At 45.0% G+C, this 20459-nt stretch overlaps 1 protein-coding gene across 1 annotated transcript in view; it reads right to left on the reverse strand.

The window, feature by feature from the left end:
• LOC121554317 (disintegrin and metalloproteinase domain-containing protein 33) overlaps positions 1-20459 on the reverse strand; it is a 207645-nt gene that overhangs the window by 44684 nt on the left and 142502 nt on the right. The window contains exons 5-10 of the mRNA XM_041867832.2: positions 17950-18026; positions 5222-5405; positions 3201-3266; positions 2342-2413; positions 1770-1936; positions 1134-1218 (exon numbers count right to left, since the gene is read on the reverse strand). Coding sequence (XP_041723766.1) covers positions 1134-1218; positions 1770-1936; positions 2342-2413; positions 3201-3266; positions 5222-5405; positions 17950-18026 — 651 coding nt within the window. The remainder of the gene's footprint in view (positions 1-1133; positions 1219-1769; positions 1937-2341; positions 2414-3200; positions 3267-5221; positions 5406-17949; positions 18027-20459) is intronic.

Below are 20459 nucleotides of genomic sequence, written 5' to 3' on the forward strand. Positions count from 1 at the left end.
GACCGTTTGAGCAGACACATGCACATTTGTGGCCTGCTAGAGGTCATTTTGCAGGGCTCTGGCAGTGCTCCTCCTGCTCCTCCTTGCACAAAGGCGGAGGTAGCGGTCCTGCTGCTGGGTTGTTGCCCTCCTTCGGCCTCCTCCACATCTCCTGATGTACTGGCCTGTCTCCTGGTAGCGCCTCCATGCTCTGGACACTACGCTGACAGACACAGCAAACCTTCTTGCCACAGCTCGCATTGATGTGCCATCCTGGATGAGCTGCACTACCTGAGCCACTTGTGTGGGTTGTAGACTCCGTCTCATGCTACCACTAGAGTGAAAGCACCGCCAGCATTCAAAAGTGACCAAAACATCAGCCAGGAAGCATAGGAACAGAGAAGTGGTCTGTGGTCACCACCTGCAGAACCACTTCTTTATTGGGGTGTCTTGCTAATTGCCTATAATTTCCTCCTGTTGTCTATTCCATTTGCACAACATCATGTGAAATGTATTGTCAATCAGTGTTGCTTCCTAAGTGGACAGTTTGATTTCACAGAAGTGTGATTGACTTGGAGTTACATTGTGTTGTTTAAGTGTTCCCTTTATTTTTTTGAGCAGTGTATATTCAGAGTCCGACTGAATGGTAGAGGATACTAATGACTGATTTAGTGGTTTATCTGTGTCAAAGAACTGTGATGTTCTAATCTATTGAGGTCCCTCTATACAGCAAAGGGTAAATCCCTTCAAACACTCCAAAAACCAAGATGTCTCCTCTATTGTGCTGTTTCTCTTGACAGTGCTGTTGTGTCCATTCACCCGTGGTTAGTAGTGGTCGTGAGTATAGACCTGCTGCCATATTAGGATTCTACTGGCCTCCTCTACCTCTGAGAACTGAGCTAATAGAGCCTATTAGAAGAGAATCAAGCAAGGAACAGCTATCGATTTCTTTGGCCCACCGACCGCATCCGGTGCACAACGACACAGAGACACAGGTGTGGAAACACACACATACACACAAAGAGACGCACAGATACACAATCAATGAAAGACACCGCACACACAAACACACACTAACGTGAAGAGTCACACAGACACAAGCAACACACAACATCATACACACATTTCTGCTCCACCCTAGCCACGCCACTTACCACGTTGATACCTCCAGAATTCTCCAGGCTACACATCCCCTCCAGCGGCGCCATCCCTATGGTGGTCCCCTTAAATATCACTCCCCTGTCAGGATGAAACGACATAGGGAACCAAAACTATCTCTTCAGTTCAGTATTGACGTGCTCAGGCAGGGAGGGGTCTGCATTGGGAGGGATGCACAGAGATTGAGAATAGAGAACAGGCTTGTACTGCATGCAGGTTGAGCCTTGTCTAAGACCTTTCTCAATGCCTCTCAGTGGACTATGTAGCCTGTCTCTGGGTGCTTGTTGTCACCTAAGGTTTCCAAAACAAATCAAAAAGCTGTTCAGAAAATGAGAGTAGCCTTGTGGTACTATCTGGAAGCGAATTACCTAGAGCGAAGGGTTCCCCAATTGAATGTTTACGGAGTGTTTGGCAGTCAAGTTGCGTGTGTGTTTGGCATTCGTGCTCTGTTGTGCCTGCCGACTCACTGAAGTGTGCTGTTCCAATTACCCCTGAACCGAGATCTTTTAGTTAATATAACCGCTGTTTAGCTAATCATTTATCAATCTAGCCACTAACGAAAGCTGAAATTCTTTTTTTGGCAATGGAAGGGGAGCGATTGCTGTGGCGTGTGTGTGTAGGTCAGTACTAACGTCAGTAGCTGTGCGTTGTCGTGCTTCTTGCGGGACTTGAGCTTCTGTCTCCACTGTAGGAAGGACCAGAGCGTGGTGTTGGGCTCCTCTGTGATGATACACTCATCCCTCTCCTTCCATACCTCCAGACCAATCAGAGGCACCCGGATATTCAGAGTTCTGTAGAACTGAACCATAACACAACCGCCTAGTGTCAGTCATGTCAACTGGCATCACTAACTGCAACAGGCAACACCCACGGCAATGGGCCACTCAGAGGGTTGGGACTGTGCATATGTTTTTGCTTTTCATTGTGACCAGACAATTATGACTAGACAAGTTTACATTATTCAAATCTGTCATTTTCAATAACTTTAATAATTTTCATGAAACAACAAGGATTTGAAAAGACTAGAAAGACAGTTAATCTTAGAATATCAGAGAAATGTATACAAGGTAATGATACAGTATGTCAGTAGGTGATTAGTAAAACTAGACTCTCTCCCGGCACTGACACTATCCATTTTGAGGACACTATTAAATTGAGCTAAATTTTTTGCATCTAAGACACATACATCACCGCGCTGGCTTACCTTATCAACATAATTGGCAATCTCCATTATCCTCAGTGTGGTTTTCTGGTAGTCCTTATTTTGTAGTTTATACTAGATTAAAAAGGAGGTGGAATAGTATAAGTGACAAGTATCAAATCAACAGTGACAAATGTTAAACCAAAGACAACACATTTTTCAAAATGGCCAACCTCAATAGAACAAGAGAGATCCAGAAAAAAAACCTGCCCCACTTTACCGACTCTACCCCACTTCATCATAATAGGTACCAATTAGGCACAGGACTGGACCGAATACTGTATTCTGATTGGTCAATACCATGCACTGTTACCACGGCGTCATATGAATATTGCACCTAACAGTAGCCAACTGGAATGCAGAATATTCCTTTTATGGAAGACGCAACTTTTAGTTCCTGGCCGGCTGGAGCCCACTGTCTATTTAGGACTGGGTAATGCACTCTCATTCTCCCACCATTATACCAAACTAGAAACTTTCATAATTAACATGACAAATCCTTCCCTCTATGCTGCTCTCTATCTGAGTGAGGAAAAGGTGCTCCAGCCCATTAGCCAGCATCATAATTATACACTATTCCACAAAGTAGACCGAGTTGGGTATGAGCGAGACCCATTACGTTAGATAAGATAATTATTGTTCACAATACGCCTGTTTTCCATTGCCATCTGATACGTCAATGGTTCAATGGGTTTGTTGACGCCACTGGACGGATGTGACACACACACACACACACACACACACGACTTCGTACACACACACACGCACGCACGAACACACACACATACAGACACATACACTAAGCCTCTGATCTAGGGAATAATAACAATAAGCTCCACTTGTTGTTTGCCAGCTAGCTTACCAGTGTACTGTCAGCCACGATGTACAGCTCCATGTACTTGGTGGTGCCCCAGGTATTTCGTCTCACCTGTATCCAGAGAGAGAGAGAGAGAGAGAGAGAGAGAGAGAGAGAGAGAGAGAGAGAGAGAGAGAGAGAGAGAGATGGGGGGAGCTTAGAAAGGGAGGATCCAGTTACAATGTCACAGCAATTCAGGAATGAACAGAGTCTCCTCCTGTTGCATTATGATCACCCGCCACTCATCATATCGTTAAAAATAAAAAATTGCTTGTTTTTAACCATGGTAACAGACTGGGATTTGCAGTGGTAAAAATAAAATGGCACAAAATGAACAAAAACACTTTCTTGGTGGCTGTGGTATGAGACAGCCAATCCTTCTTGTTTGTCCCCAACGACGCTCAGTCTGGTGTCCCTCTGTATCTGTCAATCAGTAATTTTCCACTTCGCTAATTATTGATTACAGCTATTAGGCAGAGGCTCTGTGGTAATTAAAATACATAGATTTATACATGCAGGCATGGCCGTCTTGGCCGGGCCAGACTGAAGGCCAATATTGTGGCCCAGCAGGGATTCGGGGCAGTACGCAGGTGGCCTGTGGAGCACTGTGCATTCCCTCACTGCTCGAGAGAGAGATTCCACTGTTTATTTGCTAGGCAGAGAGTGGTCTGACTGTGTCTAGCAGACCTGTGACTTGCATTTCGGTATAGCAGCCCAGGATTAATGGGTAGCTGTTCAAGGAATTGGGAGTAGTGCCAAAAGACTGGGAGGGAGAGACTGCAAAAACATAGCAAAAAGAGCATGAAAGGAGAAGAAGGAATGGGAGAGAAAGACAAAAAGAGAATGGGATAAATGGATAAATGGATATAGGAGAAGAGAGAGGAATAGCAAAAGTAGGAGAGAGAGATCAGCTTGTCCCCAGGAGGTTCATGTCTAGACAGAAGAGGCCAGAATGACTCGCCACCACGGGTACGTTATTAGCATTCACGGCTGCGCTGGAGCAAATTAGGCCCTGTGTTTAGCCTTTCTCTTCCTCCGTGGAGGGACACTACAGTAAGACAGACCCACACTGGGGAAACAAACTCCACAGCAACAGACCAAACCCCCAACCACATAGTTCACTCTGGTTTTCAACTGGCGTCGGTACGATTGCATGTGTTCCTCTAAAGCAAAATCCAATGTGTTTGTGCCTGTATGACGAGATGTTCATTTCCTCTTCAGGACAAAATGTACTGTGTGTATACCTGCCTGTGTGCGTGTGTGCGTGTGTGCGTGTGTGTGTGGTCAATAGCAAAGTAATCATCCCTTTCAAAAGAGAAGGATTATTACAATGTCCATCACATCAGAAGTTTAAACAAATCACACAAAGGAGAAGCTCTCTCTCTGATGAATAATTACAGAAAATACTGTCTAATAGCAGAGACGTGTCTCTCTATATTATTTTCAAAATGTTTATGTGCTCGATAAAAGCATTAGCAGGTTCCTTAATCCTATTTCTGGACCTTTTAATACGATAATTATTTGTGCTGTTGCCATGTGCTTGGTGGTGTTCTAGTGAATGTGAGGTTAAGATTGTGGAGTCTGCAGTTATATGTTTGGTTTGTTGGAATAGAAAGTGTGTGATGTCTTTTGATTCTATTTTTGGTTTGTCAGCAAAAGTATGTTTAGGCTGTACACATCTGCTTTGCGAAGATAAACATTGACTTTTGTAACTCTGTTTTGTCTGGTGGTGGAAAGTACATCTGTTTTAAAATGACAAAATAAACATGAACTTCTGTCATTCATGTATGGTCTGTTGATAGAGAACATACCATATATATATTATGTCAATGTATAGACTTTGTGGAGCTTACAATAAAGGAATCCTATGAATTCATTACTAAATGGCAAATAAACTTTGAACTGTGCTTTGTCGGGAGAGAATGTGAAATGTGTCGAAATGAATAAAGACTTTGGGTGACTGTGTTTTCTGTTGATGTGTTGTCTGATGTGTTGTGTCTGTTGGTGTGTTGTCTGAGCACACTCACCCTTTGATGCAAAGGTTTAAGAAAACCAGAGAGGAGGTTGGGGTGTCCAGTCTGATGCCCGTGGCCGCAGGTCCCGCCTCTAATTGGCAGATCCTCTGCGCTGACCAATGAGTGATGGAGAGAGTCCAGCCCTCTGATTGGCTCAAGGTAATAGGTATCGTTTGAGTTCAAGGCAATCAGGCCCCTGTTTCAGCAAATAGAAGAGATGACAGAGGCATGATTTGGACAACGAACACAAAAAAATTACAGAATACGAAGAATCAAAACAGCAACAAAAGATTGTATAAAGTGAATTAACAATCCTTTTTACATAAGATACTAACACATATGAGAATATTACATGAGCAATTTGCATGTGAAATGTCATCATTCATGCTGCTAATCTCGCAGTAGAACTGCACTGGGGTAGTTCTAGTTTGACCAGCAGGGGGAAATAAAGGACCCATAGGCCCTAAGGGCAGTGGTCTTTGAGCTATAAACCACAGAGTGGTAATAAGCCTGTGGCAGAGTCAGTCACTCTCCATCAAGATCTGTCAGGGAGCCGTGTGAGTCTGTGCATGTGCGTGTGTATGCGAGTGAGAGAAGATTGAGGAGGCTGGACCACCTTCAACATCCTTCCCACACACACCCGCACACACTCACTCTGCTGCTAATGACCACTGGCTCCGACCCCAGTATCCTGGTAATCGTGTGAGTGGTTGAAGCTCCACTTAGACACGTTGTAATTGTGGGTATGAGCCCTGTAATCATGCTGCACTGAAACGAGCATCAAAACACTGAGGAGAGAAAATGCCTGCATGTGAAAGGGGCAATCTGCATATGCTACATCAATTTTTTGACTTTTAAATTAATGATATTTGACCGACCAGCTCAATTTGGTCTTATGAAGCAAAATTTGAAATTGTGTTTTTTACATTGGATAAAAGTAGAGACTCAGAGCTAGAAAATGGTATATCATACACTACAGTTGAGGAACAATGAGAAAGTAATTCTGCTTTGAAAGTTGATAAACGTTTGAGAAAATGGCCCTTGAATGTTTTGGTAAACCTACTGGAGTGCTCTTCTGTGTCTACACCCATTCAGCATCGTTCACACCTTCTTAAGCCTTAGCCCCACCCATCTCTTTAATGACTCACATGTGAGGCAATGTACTAAACAACCGAAGATTTCAAGACTAAAGGCTGGTTTATACTACGGGTGTATTCGTAAATTCAATCTGGAGTGCCAGAGTGCGCTTTGGGCGTTCGTAAACTCAGAGTGTTGTCAGATTGTCCATTCGTAAATTCAGAGTGTTTCACTCTCAGAGCATTCAGAGCGCACACTGGACACTGGCCGAGGAGTAGGGTTGATCCGAGTGTTCTGAACTAACAACAGCAGTCAAGCAACCAAGCTAACTGGCTAACATTGGCTAGCTTGCTAGCTACTTTCAGACACAAATGAGAGAACAGCTCACTCTGACCATTTTACTCGCCCTAGCAGAGCTGATTAGGTTGTTTTTATGTTATCCTGAGTGTTAACCAGGTTCAATGTTAGCTAGCTAGCAATGCAATAACTATAACTAGCAATGCAAATGGCTCTGAGATACGAATAATATTACTACACAGATCATACACGTAATGTTAGCTAGCGAGCCAGCCAGTTAACGTTAGCTAGATAACTAGATAGCTTTAACTTGAAATGAAAACCACTTTCTGACAAAATTAGAAACTTCTAATATCTGAAAATGTAGCTAGCTAGACTATTTTACCCGTATACATGGATGGACGCTTCTCCCTCTCTGTCACGGATGCCATGGTTGCCCTTAGTTTAAAGATGTAATCCAGAGACAGGTGTTTTATAAAACAACATGCACGCTAAATGAGAATTAACTGGCTCTCATGAGAAAAGAAGCGTGGGCGCACAGGCGCATGCATGCAAGGGCGCGCACATACACAGACTTGACACGCACGCACACACACACACACACACACACACACACACACACACACACACACCAGGCCCTTTCAGCCTTGGCATGTCGAATTTAACACAATATTATCTGGCTTACTTTGTAACCGTGACTTTAAACACGAGTCAAAGTACGTTGAAGTTCAGACTTTGGGTGAATCTGACTCACATTTCTCGTAACCACCTAATTCAATACTGAGTCAATACAGAAACATCTCTCTTTGTAGCGTGGCGGCAACCAGCGGAGAATATGAGCTGGGAGGTGGCATTGGAAGGGAACAGAAAATAAACAGCGCCACTGGAGAACTGCTGATAAGAGAGGAAGAGGGCAAGGATGGAACATGGTGAATAGAATGGAATGGCAGGAGGGATTCTGGAACTTTTGGGTGTTCCATGAGTGGAACCTTTGTTGTTGATGATGAGTCTCACTAACTTACAGTGCATTCAGAAAGTATTCAGACCCCGTGACTTTTTCCACATTTTGTTACATTACAGCCTTATTCTAAAATGTATTAAATAGTTTTTTTTTTCCCTCATCAATTTACACACAATACCCCATAATGACAAAGCAAACAAGTTGTAGAACATTTTGCACATTTATTTTGAAATCAAAAACCGAAATATCACACTTACATAAGTATTCAGATCCTTTACTCAATACTTTGTTGAAGCACCTTTGGCAGCGATTACAGCCTCGAGTCTTCTTGGATATGACGCTACAAGCTTGGTACACCTGTATTTGGGGAGTTTCTCCAATTCTTCTCTGCAGATCCTCTCAAGCTTTGTCAGGTTGGATGGGGAGCTATTTTCAGGTCTCTCCAGAGATGTTCGATCGGGTTCAAGTCCGGGCTGTGGCTGGGCCACTCAAGGACATTCAGAGACTTGTCCCGATGCCACTCCTGCATTGTCTTGGCTGTGTGTTTAGGGTCATTGTCATGTAGGAAGGTGAACCTTCGCCTCCGCTCTGGAGCAGGTTTTCATCAAGGATCTCACTGTACTTTGCTCTGTTCATATTTCCCTCGATCCTGACTAGTCTCCCAGTTCCTGCTGCTGAAAAACACTCCCACAGCATGAGGCTGCCACCAACATGCTTCACCGTAGGGATGGTGCCAGGTTTCCTCCAGACGTGACGCTTGGCATTCAGGCCAAAGAGTTCAATCTTGGTTTCATCAGACCAGAGAATCTTGTTTGTCATGGTCTGAGAGTCCTTTAGGTGCCTGTCATGTACCTTTTACTGGGGAGTGGGTTCCGTCTGGCCACTCTACCATAAAGGCCTAATTGGTGGAGTGCTGCAGAGATGGTTGTCCTTCTGGAAGGTTCTCCCATCTTCACAGAGGAACTCTGGAGCTCTGTCGGAGTGAGCTTCGGGTTCTTGGTCACCTCCCTGACCAAGGCTCTTCTCCCCCGATTGCTCAGTTTGGCCGGGCGGCCAGCTCTAGGAAGAGTCTTGGCGGTTCAAAACTTCTTCCATTTAAGAATGATGGAGGCTACTGTGTTCTTGGGGACCTTCAATGCTGCACAATTTTTGTGGTACCGTTCCCAGATCTGTGCCTCGACACAATCCTGTCTTGGAGCTCTACGGACAATTCCTTTGACCTCATAGCTTGGTTTTTGCTCTGACATGCACTGTCAACTGTGGGACCTTATATAGACAGGTGTGTGCCTTTCAAATCATGTCCAATCAATTGAATGTAACAAAATGTTGAAAAAGTCAAGGGTTCTGAATACTTTCCAAATGCACTGTTTATGAATAAAGCAGGGGGTATGACCTCACTTATCAGCAGACCCGTCGCCAGACCTCAGTCTTAAGGGGGGCATATGAAGTGAATGGGAGGGCAGGGCACAATTATTATTAGCCTACAGTACGTATATTTAATAATAAATTCCCTCAAGTGGGGGGGCACAAACATTTTTGGGGGCGGGCCCGGCCCCCTATGGCCCGCCCATAGCGACGGGTGTGCTTATCAGCATTATCAGATGCCTTTTAAACTACACCATCATGGTGTTCTGTGTCCACGGAAAACAAGCCAGCGTAATGAAGTGTATGCTTACGAAATAGGGGTTAACATTTGCTCGTGACTTATCTGAAATGTCTTTGTAGGCCTTATAAAGGGATTATTAAAGCTAATTTAAAATTGTACATGGTTTGAAGTGTGACCCTTTAGGTTTGGCCTTGACTTTGTTGAAAGTTGTGAATTGATTAAATTAGGCATTTCACATTCTTGATCTGATCTTGAGTTACATTTTTATTTTTAGTTTCTGTCCTTGGTTTCACCTCACGTCTGTCTCCTTGGTTTCCTCCTAACCTGTGACTGATGAGCATCTCAGTTCTTCCTCAACCAGACCGGATAAGGAAAGACAGGCACTAGAAATGAGCTCCTCTTGCTGTCTGATAGACATAAAGAGGATCACAGAGAAAATACTAAAAATAAAACAATTATTATTAAAGACAACTTGGGCTGAAACCCTTATCAGTCTAGGATTCGCTGAGCTGGCTTCTGGAATTAATTTCTAATAAAGAGCGATCAAGATAGAAACTTGAGGTATTCGGTTGGATCAAATTCATGAATATATTTTTTCAGGATGTGTACTTTTTTATGGTGCCATTCCTTTGCCATGTGAGAGCTCCAGTTTCAAAGCATTTGATATGTGAGAAACTTTGTATTAAATACAGTTCTGAGGCTGTACAAATTAAGACTGTATCCCAAAAGACGATTTGAGGAATTGAATTAGCCAATGAGTTTCATGAAAACTCACACTACTTGCCTGGGGTATTCGACATCCAGCAACAAAGTCTTGTAAAAAGAAATCTGACTGAATTCTGTGTGTTTGAGGTAGAATTTACTGGTTCATTTGGAGAAAGATGACAGAACTTACTGAGGCTGAAGTTGCCTCTAGACATTGATCCAAGGTCAGTTTTGTATTTCTCCTATTTCTCCTTCACCTAATGATCAGGTTAGCATTTGTAAAGGGTACAGATGTCAGATATGAACTTGATCACTCTTTAGTTACTGAGAATTTTCCTGCTGCATTAGGAAAGTCAACTGAGCCTCGTGATTCCTTGAAAATGAGCAGTTCTCTTTCTCTGCATGTTGGGACAGTCGAGTCATTGGGATCAGGCCTGCTATCAAAATAATATTCTCTAACTCGCTCAAATGCTAGGCCTAGGTCCTATTACCGCAACATTTAAATGTACAAAAAAGTTTCCAAAATGCACCATACACATTAACAACAGTCGTTTTATATAGCTTAATAAAACAGGATAGATATTTGTCTCCACTAGGCTACGACATACAAGTGTGAACTGTATCCTGAGGTTACGAATGAACTGTCAAAATTGAGTTCAATCTGGCACAAATAACTCAATCCCCCTGATTGACTTGATTTAGTTACACATTTCAAATATGGAAAGTTCAGGGATATTTTACCCATGATCTTGATAAGAAATGACAATATCAGACACTTTTGGATAACATAAATAGGAAACAAATTAAAAATGATATCAGTAGGCTACACCAACATTAGTTTCCATTCATACAAAGTGTCAGGTAAATTGCCACAGAAGATTAGCCGTGATAAACGAGGAAATGCTTTAATTATATTGTACGGAATCCTTGTCAAATAGATAAAGCCCTTAGTCTGTTCAAAAAGGGTGAACATATCTTGAAAGGTTTTGGTTGCAAGCAGGTTTAAGGCAGACAATAAGAGGTGAAGCAAGAGGGCTGACTCTCACCAAAGTCTGTCCAGAATAAGCCCAATGAGTTTCTATGGGCTTAATATGCAGACCTAAACTTGTAGAAGCTAGTACTCCGGGGACGACGATCGCCGAAGCCTGCCCAAACCAGGTGGGGGGGCAGCCTCGGCGGAAGTCGTGACCCCCTCGACGCGCAGCTCCAGCACTGTGTCGACCCCGGCCTCGGGGATGGCCAGGAGGACGCGGAGAAGGGCGAGTCGGATGGCGACGGTGGAAAGGATGAAGGATGTCCCGCCTTGGGACCCAGCACCATTCCTCCGGACCGTACCCCTCCCACTCCACGAGATACTGAAGGCCCCCCACCCGACGCCTCGAATCCAGGATGGCACGGACCGAGTACGCCAGGGCCCCCTCAATGTCCAGAAGAGGTGGAGGAACCTCCCGTACCTCAGACTCCTGGAGCGGACCAGCTACCACCGGCCTGAGGAGAGACACATGAAACGAGGGGTTAATATGGTAATCAGGGGGGAGTAACAACCTGTATGTCACCTCGTTTATTCTCCTCAGGACTTTAAACGACCCCACAAACCGCGGGCTCAGCTTCCGGCGGGGCAGGCGGAGGGGCATATTCCGGGTCGAGAGCCAGACCCGATCCCCCGGTACGAACACCAGGGCCTCCCTGCGGTGGCGGTCAGTGATGGCCTTCTGACGACGCACGGCGCGCTGGAGGTGAACGTGGGCAGCGTCCCAAGTCTTCTCCACGTGCCGAAACCAGTCATCCACCGCGGGAGTCTGGCTCTGGTGCCACGGTGCCAGGACCGGTTGGTACCCCAAAACACATTGGAAGGGTGTTAGGTTAGTGGAAGATTGGTGGAGAGAGTTCTGAGCATATTCTGCCTATGGCAGGAACACCGACCACGCCCCCGGCCGGTCCTGACAGTAGGTCCACAGGAACTTACCCACAGCATGATTCACCCTTTCCACCTGCCCATTGCTCTCGGGGTGAAAACCAGAGGTCAGGCTGACCGAGATCCCCAGACGTTCCATGAATGTCTTCCAGACTCTAGACGTGAACTGGGGACCTCGGTCGGACACTATATCCTCTGGTACCCCGTAGTGCCGGAAGACGTGAGTAAACAGAGCCTCCGCAGTTTGTAGGGCCGTGGGAGACCGGGCAGTGGAAGGAAGCGGCAGGACTTTGAAAGGCAGTCCACAATGACCAGGATCTTGGTGTTACCTTGGGAGGGGGAAGATCAGTGAGAATATCATGGTCGTTGTGGAACTGGGAAAGGTTGTAGCTTACCTGCTGGGATGTGCCTAGGTGCCTTACTCTGGGCGCACACTGAGCATGAGGAAACATACACCCTCACATCCTTAGCCAAGGTAGGCCACCAGTACTTATCGGTCAGGCAGCGCATTGTACGACCGATACCTGGATGACCAAAGGAGGGTGACGTGTGTGCCCAGTAGATCAGAGGATCACGGATAAGCGCAGGCACGTACTGCAGCCCAGCTGGACACTGCGGTGGAGATGGATCTGTGTGTAATGCCTGTGCTATATCTGTGTCCATCGTCCATACTACTGGCGCCACAATGCATGAGGCCGGGAGTATGGGGGTGTTGTATTTGGGCCTCTCCTCTGTGTCATACAGCCGAGAAAGTGCGTCTGCCTTCACTTTCTTCGTCCCCGGAATGCAAGAGAGTGTGAAATCAAACCGGGTGAAGAAGAGGGCCCACCTGGCCTGAGGGCCCATTCAGCCTCCTCGCTGCCCGAATGTACTCCAGGTTACGGTGGTCTGTCCAGATGAGGAAAGAGTGTTTTGCCCCTTCGAGCCAATGTCTCCATACCGTCAAAGCTCGGACAACAGCCAACAGCTCCCAACCACCAATGCCGTAGTTCTGCTCCGCCGAGCTGAGCTTCTTAGAAAAGAAGGCACAGGGGCGGAGCTTGGGTGGCGTGCCCGAGTGTTGGGATAAGACAGCGCCTATCCCTACCTCGGACACATCCACCTCCACTACGAACGGTAGTGATGGATCGGGGTGAGCAAGTACCGGGGCAGAGGTGAACAGACCCCGCAATCTACTGAATGCCAAATCAGCCTCAGCAGACCAGCGGAGCCGGGACGGCCCACCCTTCAACAAGGAGGTAATGGGAGCTGCGATCTTGCCAAAACCCTGAATAAACATTCGATAGTAGTTGGCAAAGCCAAGAAAGCGTTGCACCTCCTTCACCGTGGTTGGAGTCGGCCAATTACGCATGGCTGAAATGCGATCTCCCTCCATCTCCACACCTGTGGTGGTAATGCGATATCCGAGGAAGGAGATTGACTGCTGGAAAAACTCACACTTCTCTGCCTTGGCGTAAAGATCATTTTCCAGCAGTCGGATCAGTACTTTGCGAACCAGGGACAAATGCTCGGCGCGCATAGCGGAATACACCAGGATGTCATCGATGTAGACCACCACACCACGACCAAGCATGTCCCGAAACACCTCGTTCACAAAGGACTGGAAAACGGATGGAGCATTCAACAAACCATAGGGCATCACCAGGTAATCATAATGCCCCAAGGTTGTGCTGAATGCTGTTTTCCACTCATCCCCTTCCCGAATACGCACCAGGTTGTAGGCACTCCTGAGGTCTAATTTGGTGAAAAAATGGGCCCCATGCATTGACTCAATCACTGAAGGAATGAGGGGAAGAGGATAACTAAATCGTACCGTCACATTATTCAGTGGTCGATAATCTGCGACAGGGAATACACATGACTCCTGTGAGGTACAGCGTCTACCCGAAGGTTTATCGCGCAATCCCCCTCCCGATGAGGTGGTAATTTAGTCGCTTGCGTCTTGGAAAACGCGAGCGCCAGATCGTTTGGCCTTTCCACCGTGGTCGCACCAACGGAAACACCTAGACACCTACACGGACACTCACGCGACCACCCCGTAAGAACCCTCTGTGGCCATGAGAAATTGGGTTTGTGAAGGGCTAACCACAGGATACACAAGACTACAGGGTAAGCAGGAGACTCAATAATCATAAAGGTGATCTGCTCAACATGTGTCTCCTGCGTAATCATGGTGACTGGTACAGTAACTTCCTTAACCAACCCGGACCCTAATGGTCTACTATCTAGTGCTCTGATGGGGAGTGGAATGGTTAGGGGAACCAATGAAATGCCTTGATGGTGTGCAAATGCCCTGTCCATAAAATTCCCAGCTGCGCCTGAATCGACTAGCGCCTTACACTGGGAACCTACCAAGTGATCTGGAAAGGAGATTGATAAAGTACAGTGCGCCTTAAAAGGCTCTGAACAAGTTTGGGTGTTCGTTACCAAGGGTGATGCATGAGTACCCTGCCTACTGCCTCCAGACCCAAAAGAACGTTGACTACGACGTGAGGTGGATTGTCCCTTCGTGCCACCAGAGTGGCCAGTCCCCTACCAGGACGTCCTCTGGCTGCTAGCAGATTGTCCAGCCGGATGGCCATGTCCACCAGTTGGGAGAACGATAGCTTGGCATCCCGGCAGGCTAGCTCCCGTCGGACGTCCTCCCTTAGGTGGCACCGGAAATGGTCTATCAGGGCCCGCTCGTTCCACCCGGACCCCGCTGCCAGCGTCGGAATCTCCAGCGCGTAGTCCTGAGCGGTCCTCGTCCCCTGCCTTAGATGAACCAGTCGTTCGCCCGCCTCTCGACCCTCAGGCGGGTGATCAAAAATGGCCTGAACGAGGCGAGCAAACTCCCTCGTTGGCCCACTCCAGGGCTCTCCCACAAAGGCAGGAAACAAGGACAGATACCTTCTCCCGTTCCTGGGGCTATGGTCTGATGCTGGAGAAATACAACTCCAGTTGGAGTAGGAATCCCTTACATCGCGCTGCAGTTCCGTCAAATGCCGGTGGCCGGGATATCTGGATCCCTCCAGGGGCTGGTGTGTAGGTGGCTGGATCTGGTTGACCAGCTGGTCTCGATAGATCGGATCCACTCCTATACCACCTGTAGAACCCGATCCATCGCTTCCCCCAAGCTGGCCAACATTGAGGAATGCTTCTGGACCCTTGCCACAACTCCATGCGGTCTTCTCCTGCTGACTCCATATCAGATTTTTACATTTTAGTCATTTAGCAGATGCTCTTATCCAGAGCGACTTACAGTTAGTGAGTGCATACATTTTTTAATTTTTTCATTCTGGCCCCCCGTGGGAATCGAACCCACAATCCTGGCGTTGCAAACGCCATGCTCTACCAACTGAGCTACATCCCTGCCGGCCATTCCCTCCCCTACCCTGGGCCAATTGTGCGCCGCCCAATGGGTCTCCCAGTCGTGGCCGGCTACGACAAAGCCTGGATTCAAACCAGGATCTCTAGTGGCACAGCTAGCACTGCGCCGCAGTGCCTTAGACCACTGCGCCACTCGGGAGATCAGGTGAGTGATTCTGTGACGAGGTGTGAAAGAAAGAGTCAGGCGCAGGAGGTAAAATACCGAAGTCCAGAGTTTAATCCGTTTGTATAAATCAAACGCCCCAAGCGTCAAACGAAACTGTACAAGGGAAAATATCCACCTTGGCAATTACACAGTGAAATGTAGCTCAACCGAGCTACACGCTCTCACAACAAACAATCACTCACAAAGACAAGGGGAACAGAGGGAACACTTATACACATACTAATTAGGGGAATGAGCACCAGGTGTGTGTGATTGACAAGACATGACAAGTGGAGTGATGAGAATGGGATCGGCAGTAGCTAGTACTCCAGTGAAGGAGGGGGGGCAGCCTCTGCGGATGTAGTGACACCCTGGCTGAGTTGATGAGTTGATTTGGCCTACGATAAACTTTCCTCCAGTGTGGATGCTCGCCCACATTTATAGTTGGGCTATGTATAATTGGCAGAGGTGGGTAGAGTACTGAGAATATGTAATTAAGTAAAAGTAATGTTACTTAGATTGTAATTTACTCAAGTAAAAGTAGCCCTCTTAAGAAACTACTCAAGTAAGACTAAATAAGTATCTGGTCAGAATACTAGTTACATACTGTATGTAGTTTGGTAATTTTTTACACATTATGGTAAACTGTGACAGCAAACAAAAAGGACATTCAATTATTATTTAAGCCTGCCAGCACCATCTTGCAGATGTTCTCCAGCACAGGTAGTCTCCAATGAAGACTGACATCAAACAAAGTCCGTAAGGCTGTACATATTAAATTACGATCTTATTCAAAGTTGACTTAATATCTATCGATGTGCTCAATTTCATAAAAAGGTAAATATGAATAATTTTACAATTCCAATAGCATTAATGAACATTTATTTCACTATCATTTCAAGTACATGTGATAGTGAATGCGTCCTAAATAGATTTACCCCAAGTGATTTACACCAAGTGTGATGTTTCATTTTTCATGAAGGAGGATCAGGTAAATGTTACAACAGTCAATATCGAAATTTCACTATCAATCATGTTACTAGTATGAAAATCTGACACATTTCAGCAAGAAATTAAATATCAAGGTAGGTATTCAGGTAAGAATCATGTGAGTAATAAATAATCAAACAGTGCAGATATCAATAATAGCCATAGTCAACTCAATCATATTTTTCCTGCCAATGTAGTATATACCCTCCATCCTCCTTCTGTTCCAAACCTCTCCTTTCTATTTTGAAGGGCATTTTATTTTCTTGTCTGGCCCATTCTCCTTCCCCAAGCTGTAAATAAAAAGACATACACACACACACAAACAAATTATTTATAGTATATATCACAAAAAGCTTACTGCGATGATTCACTGACTGTATGGCAGATGTGCTTATAGGCCTTGTCATTAAAAAAAAATTCACACACAGAGTGAGCGATCAATGGCGTGGGAAGATGTGTTAGCTAGCTACATGGTTGACACTGCAGCTAGCTGACTGGCTTATCTAGAGGCAACCTAATTACATTTACATTTTAGTCATTTAGCAGACGCTCTTATCCAGAGCGACTTACAGTTATTCATTATTTTTTTATTTTTTCATACTGGCCCCCCGTGGGAATCGAACCCACAACCCTGGCGTTGCAAACACCATGCTCTACCAACTGAGCTACATCCCTAATGTGATAGCTAGTTAGCTTTTTCCACACACATCTAATTAATCTGTTCACTCTTTATGCCAATGACAAGTGGCTAGTTAGCCAACAAGCAGTGATCATATGGGGAGCTAAAAACAGGAGATTACATTTAGTTTGTCAGATTCTGGTTTAGCCAAAGCTAATTAGCTAGCTAGTTAGCTACCTAGCCATTTGATTTGCACTCACCCTCAAAACACAACTTCAACAGCAGAATTATATCTGAGAAATACTTATCTTACTCCCGAAATATATAATATTACAAAGGCAGAAAGTAATAAAGTGCAATTTACCTCTGATCGCGTCTGGCTAAGAACCCACAAACAAAAATATCCTTGAGTGAAGATTTGTGCTTCACTTCAAGAGCCGTGGTGGAGATACAGGGTTTGATGGAGAACTTTGAGAGCCAATGGACTTAAGAGTTTTGATGACAAGCTATTTTGAATAAATTTCATTGTCAAGGGGTTGTGAAACATTTATACAGACGTAAAGGGGAACCAATAGTATAGATTCATGTAAATTAATGAAAATAACAATATTTGGAGTAACAAGGTTTTCATCCGACAGCGAAATCTAAATGTATGTAACTGAAGTGATTTGGTAAAATGTAATGGTGTAAAAAGTAAGATACTTCAGAAATTACTTGAGTAAGAGTAAAAGTACAGCCCACAGAGAGTAACTAGAAAAGTACTAGGTCCTCCAAAAAATTCAAACCCATGCCGACTCTGGGGTAAGCGGCTGTAACCACTGGACCATACAAGCACTGAGGCAACCAATAATTTATTCGGCCTATTGCTTGCATTAAACATTGAACTGAGTTATCCTCCTGCTGCAGGATTATTTTCCTCCTGTGATGAAAGGGGTCAAATTAAGATCCGACATCTGTAAACTGATCCTAGATCAGTACCTAAGGAAAACTTCTACCCGGAGCCTGAAAATCCAAAAAGAGTTACATGATCATAAATGAAAATGGGCTTTTACATACCTCACTCCTGAACATGTGCTGAGGGCTACCCATGAGTCGATGTGTCCTCTCACATGCCCATGGTAGAAGCAGTGATGCTGTGAAGATAGGAGAGAGAGAGCGAGACAGACAGACAGAGACAGAGAGAGACAGAGACAGAATGAAATGAAAAAAATAATTGAGATATTTCAGAGAGATATTTCAACCAAATCAGTCAAACATACTATACCATAATGTTTAAGTGCACACTGGGTCCTGGGCCTGCATCTTGTGATGAATTGATTGGGAGGATCGTTCGGGTGAAAAAGATCTCTACAGAGGCCATGTAGACCCCATGTTTCATTAGTGACCAGCTGGTACACAGCAACACAACTTGTCCTAGGTCTTGACAAATGGCTCTGGCTAATCAATAAAAATAAAGAATACTCGCTTGAGCATGATTGAATTACAATGATTTACTGCTGGAGCTCCACTGTTATTGCTCCATTGTTTGGAGAAAATTAGCATTTTCTTCCAAAGGTTTTTAATGGAGATGACCCCTTTCGTGTGTGAGGGTCAAATAGTGCTTGAGGTTAAGTATGTAAATGTCCTTCCAAGGGCCATGGCCACAGGCTGCGTCATTACAGGATGTACTATTTTAGGTCTGGATAGCTCTATTCAGAGTGCCTACTGATGCATCAGTCTTTCTTTGAAATCAAAGCAATTACCATTGTATGGAAAGTCCTTGCTGCATTTGAGGCACGTTACCAAAGATACCTACAAATCACAAGCAAGTTCGGAATGCTTCTGGTGTAGAACATACTCCGAGTCGATATTCACATCATAAGAAGGAATTCCCCTGGACCACACCCACAAATTGTGGTAAATTAACGTTCTATCCCATTGACTCCTATTGTAAAAGAGCCAACTTCGTCATTCAACCAGGTAAAAAATCCTGACCTACGGTTCGCAATGCTCCCATGTAGGTAAATAGAGCCTGCAAGAAGAGCCCTGTGGCTTCAGGCTATTCGGAGTGGGTGAGTGGGAAATGTGGGGACCCGGTGTCCGAGTAGGCTATACATTGCTATGTGTGTGGAAAACTTTTCATCACACGTAAGTTAATTAACTTGTTTAGTATAGTCCGTTTGTAACTCCACTCAATACTTGTAGCTGTATAGTCCGTTTGTTTGTGTTGGTCTTGGCTAGACGTTCTATCATCTACCCTTACAAGAATGTACTATGGTACTACTATTGTGATTTCATTCATACCGTGGTACTACCATGGTTCTTTCACTTATACCATGGTATAGTCTTAATCATGGAAATGTACCATGGTTTTAGCTGTAAAGTATGATGGTACTGTCATTATACCTAAATATTACCTTGGTATTGCCTCATTTATACCATGGTATAGATGTGGATCATGGAAATACCATGGTTTTAAACAGCATTATACATTCTACCATGGTAACGCACAGTTATGATAAATGGTACCAAAAATTATAATCTTTATTAATTGTGCGCTACCATAATACAATGGCAGTATAATGCATTAAATAAATAAACCCCCCTAAGATCAAAAGAGGTTGGTTGGTATTATATTGATGATGAATTTGTATACCAGTATGGGCAAGTTTCGGATAAAGTTAGAGGCAGGCTACTATTGTTGGTCCTAGTTTGTTTGTAACATCAAAGAAAAAGGGAAATAGTTACTGTGTTAATAGTACGGTTTTTTGCTCATGTTTGGGTTCCCTATGTTGCCAACCTGAAATGTGGGAGAATGTGAAATACATGGTAGCCTAATCTTTGGCATTTTGTAATCATTTACAGTATTTATAGTGTTGTGCTTGTTTCAGCCCGCAGAGGGAGCCGCTCGTTATAGTAGTTGCATCACACGCTCTCACTCTACAGTGGCTCTCGCGCTAGCCTGCCTAGTAGTCAGTGAGTCAGTTAAACGAGAGAGCCAACTGCAAACTGAAGAGAGAAGCACTAGATAAACAAAATATTTTAAACGTTATAATCACGGTGAGCGAATTATTGTCACGATCGTCTGAAGAAGCGGACCAATACGCAGCGCGTGGAGTGAACATGATGACTTTATTTTATAAAGCAACCACGAAAAACAACAAATGACGATAGTGAAGTCCTCTGTAACACTGACAGAAACATGGAACAAAAACCCACAACCCCAAGGTGAAAACACACAGTATAAATATGGCTCCCAATCAGAGATAACGAGCCGACAGCTGACACTCGTTACCTCCGATTGGGAGTCATCAACCAAACATAGAAAAAACAACCTAGACTAACCAACATAGAAATACACCCAAGTGAAATGAACAACCCTGGCTCAAAAATCAAAGTCCATAGAGCCAGAGTGTCACAGTACCCCCTCAAGGTGCGAACTCCGGGCGCACCAGCATACAGTCTTAGGGGAGGGTCTCGTGGGCGTTCTGTCTATGGTGGCGGCTCAGGCACTGGTCGTGGTCCCCACCCCACCATAGTCACTACCCGCTTGTGTAACATCCTCCACATGACCACCCCCAACTAAA

This window comes from Coregonus clupeaformis, unplaced genomic scaffold (assembly GCF_020615455.1).
Source record: "Coregonus clupeaformis isolate EN_2021a unplaced genomic scaffold, ASM2061545v1 scaf0003, whole genome shotgun sequence".
Classification (NCBI taxonomy): domain Eukaryota; kingdom Metazoa; phylum Chordata; class Actinopteri; order Salmoniformes; family Salmonidae; genus Coregonus; species Coregonus clupeaformis.